Genomic DNA, 12,720 nt, shown 5'->3' with positions numbered 1-12,720 from the left:
GGGATTTGTACTGGGGGCATCATACAGGAATATTTCTGCTGCTGCTGAGCAGAGTTTGGGGCTGTGACAATTCCCTGGGGAGCTTTTCCATGCCCAACCATCTTTTGGGAAGAATATTCTCCTGATATCCAACCTAATTCTCCCTGACACAACAGGTAACACCCTCCAGATTCCCTTGCCAGGCCAGCTCTATTTCCTCTGGGAAAAAAAAAAAAATAGAGACAAGAGATCTCATTTTCACTGAGAGTACCTCATCCTGCTCTCTCCGACTTCAAAAGGCAAAACAAACAGGTATTTTATGTAAATGTGGACATTAGAAACAAAAAATAGAACAGCAAACATCGAATTCCTTTTTCATAGGCAACTCAGCTTCCACTAGCACAGCTGCAGATGAAAGTAGCAGCTACAAATTAATATATCATAAGGTCTTACCAAAGGAACTGAATTGTCTCAAATGCCAAAAATAAGACCAAAGACTAAATTATTTTCATTTACAGAACCGTAGGGAGGAATTGCTTTCATGTTCTGAGTTATGTGTTTAGGAGGAACCTAAGTTTAGCTTGTCAGCTTCTGACAAAAGTTAAAAACAATTTCGCAAACATTTCGGAATCATTTCGAAACACGGTTTCAATGGGGGAAATGGAAACAAGACAAAATCCCTGCCTTTTTTTTTTTTTTTGGAACTGCTTTTACAGCTCCAACTCCTCGTGTGTGTCTTCCTGGAGATGCCTGGAATGAAGAATCTGCCTCCAAAGCATTTCCCAGCCCTATGCAAAAACACAGGGAAACTCTCTGATGGCTTCAAACTATTAAATACAGATACTATGGCTTGAATAGGAATAACTCCTCCTGAAAATGTGGGCACAGACAAACCCTACAACAGCTGGAATTTCGATGTGGACAGGTATCCTAAAAGGAATTATAAGACATTTCCAGCTCCTCCTTATAAGGAGCTGTTTCAAAAGTGCATTTAATGATCCCTTCTCCATCTCTGTCATCCCTCAGTGGTTTTTTCCATCTCCTTTCCTTGGATTGTTGTTTACTGTAAACCAGGGCTGATCTGGACCAAAATTTGGAAGTGAAAGGAAAAGCCATTGCATCAGTTTGAATATTCTCTTCTTTTATCACCAAAATAAATTTTTTTACCCCCAAAATGCTGATCAGTCACCTGCAAACCAATGTCACCTTGAACACACTGGTGGTAATTCCATCAAATTGGCAACACCAAAACCTTGGGCTCTGAATCAACAAATTGCTTTGCCAAAATGAGAATTTTGCTACATTAGACAAGTTAGTAAATAAAGTATTTTACAAAAAAAAGGGAAGAATTATCTTGGTAAATATGAAGATTTCTTGTGTTCATTTTGGCATGAAAGCTGGGAACACAGTGTGACTCCCTGTGGTGTTGGAACAAAGGCATGGGATGTGATCCTGAACTTGGGATGTGATCCTGGGCCTGGGATGTGATCCTGAGCCTGGCACAGGAATACTGGGAGGTAGGAGAAAGAGAGGATCCTGATGTTTTCATGCACTGGACCAAAAACAGGCAGGCAAAGTTTTCAGAGTAATTTCTGTCATTAATAATGAGTGTACAGAATTTTTATATAATAAATAAATAAACAAACAAATATATTTCTATGTATTTATCCCACTAGTGAAGGTCATAAAAATAGAACACTAAATTTGAACTAAACTTATATTTGCAAATATTCCCTGCAATCCAGTCATTCATGTGCATTTCACCATTTCCCCTCTTCCCCCATGCCTACAACTTTATCTCATCCAGAATATTTGAATCCACTGCTTAATCCAAAGTATTTTAACCTGGAAGCAAAGAATTGCATGGAGAGAAGCTTCAGGAGAAACTTCTTAAAGGACTGGTCTAAAAGAGGAATTAGATTTTCCAGGTATTTTTATTCTTTTTCCCATTTTTTCACAGTACCAGATGCATTCCATGCAGGAAATAAATGAAATTGTGGATACATTTAAAATTTAGTTCCCTTGATTTGGCTCATGGCACAGAAACTGCCCAAGGAGGTGCTTTCAAAAACACAAAATTGCACGTTCAGAGTTATTTCTATGGAGGGGATGACACAGCTTTAAAAGACAGGATTTGTTCTTAAATTTCATCTGGTTTTCTCCAATAAAACTTTATAAGGGTGGAAATAAATGGAGCAGATGGATAAAACAAGGTATTTTACAATGCAGCTTTCTGGGTTTGGAAACCACGTTAACTCCAACAGGAAAAATGAAAAGCATGGAAATGAATTGAGAAGAATTTCCAAAGGAGTTGGTGCAATGGGAATGAAAGAATGAGAGAATTAGGGATGAACAATCCCCCTCAGGACATCTGAAGATACTCATCAACACCAAAAATACTGGGAAATATTTTTGATTTAAACTTTAAATACTACTCAGATATTCCACAGGCACTGAGAGGAGTCAGGAAGAATCAAAGATCATCAACACATCCCATTTCTGCTGGGCCTGGCCTGACAAGGCTCTGCTGACCATAAAACCATGGATTTCCACAATGCTTTGGGCTGGAAGGGATTTTAAAGATCTTTTCATTCCACCCCCTGCCATGGCAGGGACACCTTCCACTGTTCCAGGCTGCTCCAGCCTGGCCTTGGGCACTGCCAGGGATCCAGGGGCAGCCACAGCAAATCTGGGAATTCCATCCCAGATTCTCCCCACCCTCCCAGGGAGGAATTCCTGCCCAATATCCCATCTAAACCTAACCATTTTCAGCTTAAATCCATTCCCTGTGTCCTGTCCCTCCATGCCTTGTCCCCAGTCCCTCTCCAGCTCTCCTGGAGCCCCTTTAGGCTCTGCCAGGGGCTCTGAGCTCTCCCTGGATCCTTCTCCTCTCCAGGTGAGCATCTCCAGCTCTCCCAGCCTTTCTGCAGAGGGGTTCCAGCCCCTGGAGCAGCTCCGCGGCCTCCTCTGGATCCTGTCCATGATGTCCTTGTCCCTCCTGTGCAGGGCTGACACAAGGAACACTCCCTGCAGCACTGACCACACTGTAATTGCTCTGCCTCCCTTATCAGTGCCAGTTAAGGCATTAACAATGTCCCAACACAAACCTTCCCAATGCTCACATAACCCAGGGTTCTCCTGTTCACAGCTAACACTGCTGGGAGGGTTTCCCAACACCTCCAGCACAGCTCTCAAGGCACTCGGAGATGCTGAAGCAAAACCACTTTCAAAATTAATAAAAAAAGAAATAAACCCAAAGACTTTCAGATGTTCCTAATCAGTTCTCAAAGGGCTCCTTATTTCAAATACCAGGTGCTTCCCAAGCATTCCAAACCATCAGGGAGAACCCAAAGATGGCTCAATCTCCCTACTCCTATTTATTCAGAATGGATTTTATTAGGGAGTTAAGGAGACTTCAGAAGCCAAGATTAAAGTTATGGTGCATTTTTATAAGGACAGCAGGAGCTGTGGCTCAGGATTTTATATAAGGAAACACTGACAACTTTACAGCCATGGTAGCTTCCAGTAAATACAGAAGAGATTTCTCCAGGCAACTGGTAAATATAATGTTTTTCCCTTATACTTTCATCTCAGTACACATAAAAGCATTTGACACACTTAATAAAATGTCACTAGCATAAAACACTGCACAAAGGAATGCTAAATAATGACAGAACTGCAATTACTGAGGAAAAAGAATGAGCATTAGGAACATTTTCAGCCTCTCTCTACATTACTGGGGTGATGGAATTTGGATTTAAAAGCTCTTCTAGTTCTTTCTTGCAACACCAATGAAATCATTCCTGGACATACAACTCCATACAATACCACCTGATTTGAGGTCATATGCACAACATGCAATCCATCCTCCAAAGAATAACTGAATTATGATAAGATATGGATAGAATTTTACTGCACCTGCAGTTGGCTCCAAAATCCAGGTTCTCAGAGTGACGCCACCCTTGACTTTTAGTGGACTCCAAAAGCCCTAACCCAGGCCCCTGTAACACTCCTGCAGAGCTAAAACTCTGCAGTCATTCTTTGCACGAGAGAAGGAGGAGAAGGCAGGGCAGGCTGGCTGCAGCCTCGTGTTTGTTGTTTCCAAGCAACCCCGCGGTGCTGGAGCTTTTCCCTCTCTACTCACTTGTTCTGCATCATGTTCATGATCACCCAGTCAAAGGGATAGACGTTCTTGCCAATGAGGTTCTTGAACATGATGAACGTTTCCATCAGGAAATCCTGCAAGAAGAGACAAGAGTTGGAGAGAATTGGACCAAAAAATTCCCAAGGGATGGTGGCAGCTATTAATGACTGTGCTCCAAAGGGGTCTTTGCGTTCTGTTTCCTCAAAAAGCCATTTTTTATAAAAAATACACCTAAATCCTACTCAAACACATTTATATATAATGCCCATAAATGCTACAATAATTCCATTGCAGTAATTATAACAATGGTAATCCCTCATTTAAGCAAACCATGGGATACATCAAGGCCAAGCACTGGTTCACCAGTTATCCAAAAAGAGTTTCTCCTGGAAAAATCATAATTTTTTTCCATACTATGGACAAAATCTCCCAGTTCCTTCATGTATTGTGACACACCTGTCATGACACACTCTTGAGAAGTTGATAAAAGCACATTGGTTCATAGAAAGAGGGGAAAAAAAAATCTGAATGTTTAACTCTTACAATTGCACTAAAAATACTCCCTGGAGTTTCAGGTGGAGAATAATTCCTCCCCTCATATTCTCCAGAAATTGAGATTATTTATATATTAAAATGAAAATGTGTTCCAGTTCAAATCATCACCTTCAGCTGGGTCAGAGGACAAAAATGGTTTGGACATCCCAAAATTGAGAGGGACCCTCCCTAAAGGGAGCAGCAGGAATTGCTTCTGCAAGTGAAAATCTGCCCAAGAACAAGTTAATTTAACAGCATAAACCAATTTATTCCCACACAGCTATAAACAAACAATTCTTTGGACCAGAAACTTTGTGTACTTTACAATGTAAATCATCTCCTACAATTTGGGAATCTGTAATTGCTATCTAACAATTTCAGTAATATCAAATGCTGAGAGAAAGATAAAGGCAAAAAGAGAACTTCATGCAGAAAGTCCTTGATCCACTTCACACAGAGATAAAAATGAACTTTTATTCCAAGGTTAGAATATATTCCCTTTGATACAGTTTCTCAGTAATGGTATTTATCTGCTCTATCTTTAAAATGTCAAATGCCTACCAAAAAAATCCCCAATATGTTCCATCGACTGGACTTTTAACTAAGACTGGTTTTTGTGTAACCTTTTCAGTGAGAAACCAATCTGAAGTCTCTGCTCTCATCAGTCTTTCTTCATGTCTGAGAGCCAGAATCTTCAGCAGATTTATCTCTTAATCCACTGCTCTGTTCCAATGTTTTCCTGGCCCAGAAATTCCCCATCAGTGGATGCAGGGAGCTGCAGAGATCCTGAGGACGTGGCTTTGAGATTAAAAATCCCAGAATCCCAGACTGGATTGGGTGGGAAGGACCTTAAAGCCCATCTTGTTCCACACCTTCCACTGTCCCAGGCTGCTCCCAGCCCCAAAATCCAGCCTGGCCTTGGGCACTGCCAGGGATGGAGCAGCCATGGGTTCCCTGGGAATTCCATCCCAGATTCTCCCCACCCTCCCAGGGAGGAATTCCTTCCCAATATCCCATCTAAACCTAACCATTTTCAGCTTAAAGCCATTCCCTGTGTCCTGTCCCTCCATGCCTTGTCCCCAGTCCCTCTCCAGCTCTCCTGGAGCCCCTTTAGGCTCTGCCAGGGACTCTGAGCTCTCCCTGGATCCTTCTTCTCTCCAGGCTGGTCCTTCCTGATCCCCACCTTCCTGCTGGAGGTTCTCACTTCCCAAATATTGTTGCAAAAAAAAAACCAACAAAACCTTGTACAAACATTCCCCCCACTGGATTCGGGGAGAAAGAGCTCAGATGGTTTGTGACTTAAACCACAACCAAGTTAACCCAGCTGATTCTGACCAGCCACAGCTTCTCTGGGCACCCTTTGCCAGGGCCTCCCCTCCCTCCCAGCCAGGAATTCCTTCCCAATATCCCACCTATCCCTGCCCTCTGGCAGTGGGAATTCATTCCCCCTTGTGCTGGTAAATATTCTCTCTCCATGGTTCTTATTTCACAAAGCAATGTGGAATTTCCCCCTCTCTGGAGTCATTCTGGGCTCTGCCCTGGCAGGGGGATGGACTGGCTGAATTCCAGAGTTCCCTTCCAACCCCAGCTACTCTGGGATTCTGGGAAATTCCCGGGAACTGGGCTCCATCATGTGCAGAATATTCCTGGTGAAACAGCTCCTGGAACAACATCAGCAATGATCACAGACTCCCAGAACTGTAAAGTGGGAAAAGACCCCCAGGACCATCAAATCCAACCTCTGACCAAACACCACCGTGCCCAGTGAACCAGACCCTGGCACCAAGAGGATGGACAGCAAGGCTGCAGCTGCTCCTGGTCCAGATGTCACCAGTGTGTGACAGTGAGGGCACAGCCACACTCAGCCCAGAGCCCCTCCTCCAGCCCAGGAAATTCTGCCTTCATTTAAGAGCTCAAACTGCAGATTTCAGATTTCCCTGCTCGTTTTTCCTGTGTTTTGGTGATTTGGTTCCTTCCTGAGCCTGGGGGTTCTGACCTACTTTGCTGATTCAGCTCTGCATTTCCATCCCCTGATATTTCCATTTTAATAACCCCATGCTCACCCAGGTACTTGAAATAATAATGCTCTGTAACAGCTCAGCTAACTATTGATCAAATAAAAGGCTCCTGATTCTCACCTGGGGTTTATGTATTCATAATATTGGGGGTTTTTTTTCCATTTTATGGATCTCATAGAAAAGCAAAGGGTTTGGATGAATTAACCTCATTTTATGAGGAAAACTCAGGGTTTTTGAGGGGCTGGGAAGAGAGGGAAGGCACCAGGACAAGAAAAAGCTGCTTATTTTCAGTGTAACTGGAAGCAGGACAAATATCTCTGAACATAAAATCCTCTCCTAAAGGAGGAAGGGTTACAGCTCCTACTCTCTCTCCAACTACAAATACAAATCCTATTTAATAGGAAATACAATTCACAGCATGTAAGATCCCTAAAAATTCCCATCCACTGATGAAAGGAAACAACCTGAGCCTGGCCTGAGATTCTCCACATGGCACAACATTAAAAGGCATTTTTTTGTCAACTAAATCACATTTGCCTCAAATAAAAATATTTTTTACCAAGCAAAAAGAGGAAAAAAAAATCAGTTAGTCCCAGAAATAACTTCCCTGATCTCAGATTATGTTTCATCTCAGGGTGACAGCAGAATCACAGATTTTGATTTTACAGAATCACAGCAGAGTTTGGGCTGGAAGAGATCTTAAAGCAAGAAATTCCTCTTTGAACAGACATTCCTTAATAAATCTAAACTCTCTATTCTGCAGAGAGGTAAAAGACCGGTTTTATTGCACTCCACCTCATCTTTTTGCAGACTTTTGAGGCCAAATATGACCATTATAATAATCTAAACCTGCCACCTACATAACACAGACCATAAAGTTTCCTTCAGCACTTCCAGCCCTGAGCTTCCAACTCCTGCTTGAGCAAGAGCAGAGGCTGAAGGAAGATTTAAGGGTCTCCAGTGGTGAAAAAGAAACCACAGCTTAAGTTTTCCCTTTTTCTTGCCTTTATTTTTTTAAGAAAAAGCTTTTCATTTCTGCCTGGTTGAATTTAGTCTCAGTTCTAAATCAGTGCTTTGTGATTAAACTGAATCCTCTGCAATAGGAGGTGCAGTTTTCACCTCCAGCTCTGGGTTTAAAAGCAAAGACTCCTGGATTTCAGTTCTGCTGGGTGAGTCAAATGAGAGTGGCAAAAAAAAAAAATTGTTGGGTTAAAGAAGTGGAAAAACCATGGGGAAAAAAAAAAAGAAAATTCAGTTTACTCCCGGTAATTTCCTTTTTTTATAGGATTAATAATGCTCTGCCATTAAACCTCCACACCTTAATGAGTATTATTTAAAATCAGCTCTGAGCTTTAGAGATGCCAAAGCAGGTGCAAAAAGAGGCTTCAGCACCTGAAAACTGGAACAGGGCAAAGAGCTGAAACCTTGCCCAGTACAGGCAGAAAGAAGAATAACACAAATTCAAGACAAACTGGGAAGTCCAAACATTAAAATCACACCAAGGAAAGACCCTGACTTTCTTTTCTCTCTTCCCTCTGCTATAATCACTCTTCTCAGCCCATTAGCTGCATTTAGTTTGGCAATTAGTGCCCATTTATGCCCAGCCCTTTCCCTATTTCCAGCAATTTGCAGCTGGACTTTGCCTTCCCCCCCTCCTAAAAACAGCAGCTCTGAGCTTTAGAGATGCCAGAGCAGGTACAAAAAACCCGAAAACTGGAGCAGGGCAAAGAACTCAAACCTGGCCCCATAGAGGCAGGAAAGAAGAATAAAACAAATTCAAGACAAACTGGGAAGTCCAAACAAAAACTGCACAGAAGAAAGGTCCTGGCGTTGTTCTGGTGGGGCTGGGAGAAGAAGAAGCTGCAGAAGGATTCCAAGGCAGGGGGAGCTGCCTGGGGCATGCCCAGGGTGGCACTGGGGATGGGCCATCACTAATGGCTGATTTCAGGGATTTGGGTGGCCCTGCCAGCCCATATGGCACTGGCACTTTCAGGTTATTCCACACTCATCTCCTCAGCTCTAAACTCCCTTCTATTATGCTTTAATTAACTCGGGTTGTTGCCTTAGCCAGGCTACCCAATGACTCTGAGAAGACAAATTTCAATTATTATTGCTTATTTAACAACTAAGGGTATCTTTAATGTTAAAGTGATTTGCATAAAAGGGAAAAGGGAAAGTGAGCAGATCTCTAAGTAAAAGCTACTTCAAGAAACGAAATCAGGACATCTGGAAGATTTAACACTGAAAGTTCCTTTCATCAGAAAGCCTTTTTTAAATTCTTTTTCTTCTTTCCTTACCAGATTTTTGTAATGTCTCATCACTACTATTTTTTACTGCTTTCTTTCAATTGCCTTCAATCCACTGCCTCATGTTTTAAAACACTGAACAGCTCCAGCTGTACTCCTGTGTGTGTCACAGTGCCTAAATCATTATTTTATATTAAATCTGTAATTCCAACCACATTTTGTACACATCTCACCAGTGCATGTAATGACCAGTAACAGGAAAAGAAACCAAACACAAGCTGAGCCATCTTATGAAGAAATAAAACAAATGAAACTCACCACAACATCCGACCTCATCTTGCCAAAAGTCTTGATTAAATGGGCATAGTGATAATCCTCCATTTGCCTCAGGATGGCTGTCATGCAGGCCACAAAACTCCCCTGGCAAAAAGCAAAGGAAAGGAATCCATTATTTAGGATAATGCAACATAATGGTGGCTATCAAAATATAATATTGCTAGAGAGAACCACAGAATGCAGTGGAGAGAATTCTATCATTAAAATTCATTAATGGATATGCAAAATTCTGTCAAGGAAACAAAAAAAAAAAAAAAAAACCAACCCATCTCAAAAAGTTTCCCGTTTCCAATTTCATGGGTTTATCACTGAAGGTTTTGTGACATATTCTTCATCTAAAAATTGCTCAGACATTAAAGTCTCTGCAAGGTAATAAACAGCACTCCTAAAAATATCACACAGTATCAGCATTTGCATTTGGAAAGTCAATATTCCACTCAAGGAAGAAATCTTCAAAATTATCATATTGAGCATTCCAGCTAAACCAACCCCAAGTTTTCATTTAACTGCGTGGTATTTTCAGATACAAAAAAAAAAAAAAAAAAATCACCAAAATCCAGTCAATTCCATAAAACCAAGACAGCAGCACCATCCAGATCTCTCTCAAACCACAGAAAAAGTAAAAAGTGACCAAAAGAAAGTTTAGGTTTTCCTTTTGGTGGGTGGAAGTGTTGTAGTAACAACCCAACCCAAGGCTCCCAGATGTAGTAAAATCCCATAAATTGGAGCTTCCTGCCCATTCTCCCTCTCTGCCTATCTGCCAAAAGCCTGTTAATGATGTCCACATCTTTTCTGCTCTTTAATGCAGGAGGAAAAATATTAAAAATTGGTAAAAACTCCAGCAGCATGATTTAGAAAAGAAGTGATCTTTCTATGGTTTGATAAAATTGCAAATCCCCCTTTCTGTGCTGTTTTCCAGGTTATTCCATGCCACAGCCCAGGAGAACACTCAGGAATTTTCTCTCCATAAAGGCACAGAGCCTTTACTGTCACCTTTAAGATCAGCATGAATTTCAATTTCAAATCTTTCTTTCCACAACAGTCCAGGTAATTGAGACAAAACTCAAAATGACACCGGGTCACCTGCATGTGCTCTGAGCCCTCTTATTTACAGCTTAATCCCCAAATTTCAGCTGATCAGCACTCCTGGAATTTTGCTTTTCTCCTGCAGAGGAGCTGAGATCTAAACTCCTACAGGACTGAATTTTTCCATGTGGGAATAATGGATTTTCCAGAGGATGCCGAGGTACCTGATGGGAGCTCTGTGGCACCTGCAAACTCCATGAATATGGAAGGAAAGGCCACCTGAGCTGCTGTTCTGGGACATCAAAAGAACTTTCTAACAACCCCTGACAGGAACAGAAGCTGAGGCTCTGCAAAGACAATGCTTCCTGCTATGAAATGGAAATAAGATGGGACCATCTCAAAAATCCAAACATTAATTGTCAAAACAGCACCTAATGAGCTCCTGCCACAGCAAACACTGGGGTGATGCCTACAAGGAAACATTCCAGAGCCCACATTAATATCCCATAGCCCACATTAACATTCCAGAGCCCACATTCCCTCCCATCTCCTCTACCAAAGCCATCACTCCCAGTGATGTGCCAGCACCAGGCAGAATTATTCATTTTTTAACTTGGCTGTCTCAGATGAGGCTGCAGATGGAGCTCAGTCCTGTGATGGCTCAGGATTGCTCAGGAGAGTTGGGACAAGCCTTGTTTTGTTTTGTCCATGGTATTTTTCACAGACACTTCAATATCCTCCAAGTCCACAGCTTGGCAGAGACATCAATCCAGTTTTAGTTTTATTCACATCAACCCCACGCTGGCAAATCCAGCCCTTGCCAGGTGACCAACAGCTCTGCTCCTTCCAACAAACTCAGCTCCCAAACTGAGATAATTGAGGTCCTATTTGTGTTGATTTACCTGTCTGGAGAGTAATTTAAGTTAATACACATGGCAGCAAGAGTTAAAAGATGGTTTCATACCATGAGGAAATTCTCAAGGCAAACTACTATGAAAGAAAAATCACAGAATCCCAGAAGGTTTTAGGGTTGGAACGGACAAAAAAGCTCATCCAGTGCCAACCTTGCCATGGCAGGGACATTTCCACTGTCCCAGGTGCTCCAACCCCAATGTCCAACCTGGCCTTGGGCACTGCCAGGGATCCAGGGGCAGCCACAGCAAATCTGGGCACCCTGTGCCAGCCCTGCCCACCCTCCCAGGGAACAATTCCTGCCCAAAATCCCACCCATCCCTGCCTTTTGTCAGGTTAAATCCATTCTCTGTGTCCTGTCCCTCCATCCCTTGTCCCCAGTCCCTCTCCAGCTCTCCTGGAGCCCCTTTAGGCTCTGGAAGGGGCTCTGAGCTCTCCCTGGAGCCTTCCCCTCTCCAGGTGAGCACCCCCATGAGTTAGGATCAACTCTTAAACTTCCAAACACATAATTAATACTCATTTTTCAATGTAGGAGCAGCCAGAGGTGTGGATAAATTTGATTGCCATCTCCTCTGCATCTCCTGGTGATCCCTGTCCCATCCTCCATCCCTCCAACCTCCTGACAATCCCTGGGAGCAGCTCATGGCTGCACTGGGAGAGCTGCTCTGACTGTCCCCAGCCAGCAGCAACGATGTGTCACTGAAGGGAGGGATAATTACAATTACACAAGAAAATTATCTTAATTAGTACAGTGGGAATCAGAAAGGAACAATAAAGTTGAATGTCTGCTGGTGAAACTCCCCTTGTCCACATGCAAGTGTGGAAATGCCAACAGGAGAGGTGGCTAAAAACCTGGAATGGCTGCTGGAGTTAAAAATAAATACAGGAAAATAAACAATAAGCAAATAGAAATGGAATATGAACAGGAAGGGATTGTGTAGTGCTGTAAGTTTTAGTTAAAATGACAGAAACTTGTTAAATTTTGTCATTTCAGCTCAGGCTGAGCCCCCAAAGTGGTGCTGAGCAGACTGGGTGAGGGTCTTTAATCATTTATCAACAGCTCTTGCTGTTTCCCTGCATTAAATAATGATTCATGCTCATCTTGGTGTTAAATCTTGGTAATAAAAACCTTCCTTTGATACAAAATTATTCCTTGAAGCCAACATTGCATCACACACACACATCCCTGCTCCAGCATTTATCTGCAGATCCCCACCTGCAAACCACTGTCCAAGGCTATGCTGGGAAGGAAAATCTATTTAATATTAGGAGGAAAGTACAACTACCAGTCATCATTTTCTTTGTGAGGTATCACTTACAGCCAGCACCCTCTTAATTACAATGCTAATAAAGATTTGTAATTATTTAGAGGCAATATTTGTACTCTAGGTGGTTTTAATAAGCTCTACTAACTAGTTAGCAATAGCTAACAACATTATTAGATTTTAATCTTAAGTTGATTTTTAATTTTTAGCTATGTTTGGAGATCACTATCATCATCTACAGACCAGCACTGGAAGCAATG

General features: G+C 42.2%; 1 protein-coding gene across 2 annotated transcripts in view; it reads right to left on the bottom strand.

Annotated features, from left to right (window-relative positions):
- Nucleotides 1-12,720, bottom strand: part of DOCK1 (dedicator of cytokinesis 1) — a 255,021-nt gene that overhangs the window by 106,512 nt on the left and 135,789 nt on the right. For both annotated transcript variants that reach the window (XM_088169442.1, XM_088169443.1), the window contains exons 28-29: nucleotides 9,240-9,341; nucleotides 4,124-4,218 (exon numbers count right to left, since the gene is read on the bottom strand). In XM_088169442.1, coding sequence (XP_088025568.1) covers nucleotides 4,124-4,218; nucleotides 9,240-9,341 — 197 coding nt within the window. The remainder of the gene's footprint in view (nucleotides 1-4,123; nucleotides 4,219-9,239; nucleotides 9,342-12,720) is intronic.

The sequence above is a fragment of the Sturnus vulgaris genome, chromosome 8 (assembly GCF_052056855.1).
Source record: "Sturnus vulgaris isolate bStuVul1 chromosome 8, bStuVul1.hap1, whole genome shotgun sequence".
NCBI lineage: Eukaryota > Metazoa > Chordata > Aves > Passeriformes > Sturnidae > Sturnus > Sturnus vulgaris.
This window is presented reverse-complemented; position numbering and strand designations above follow the sequence as displayed.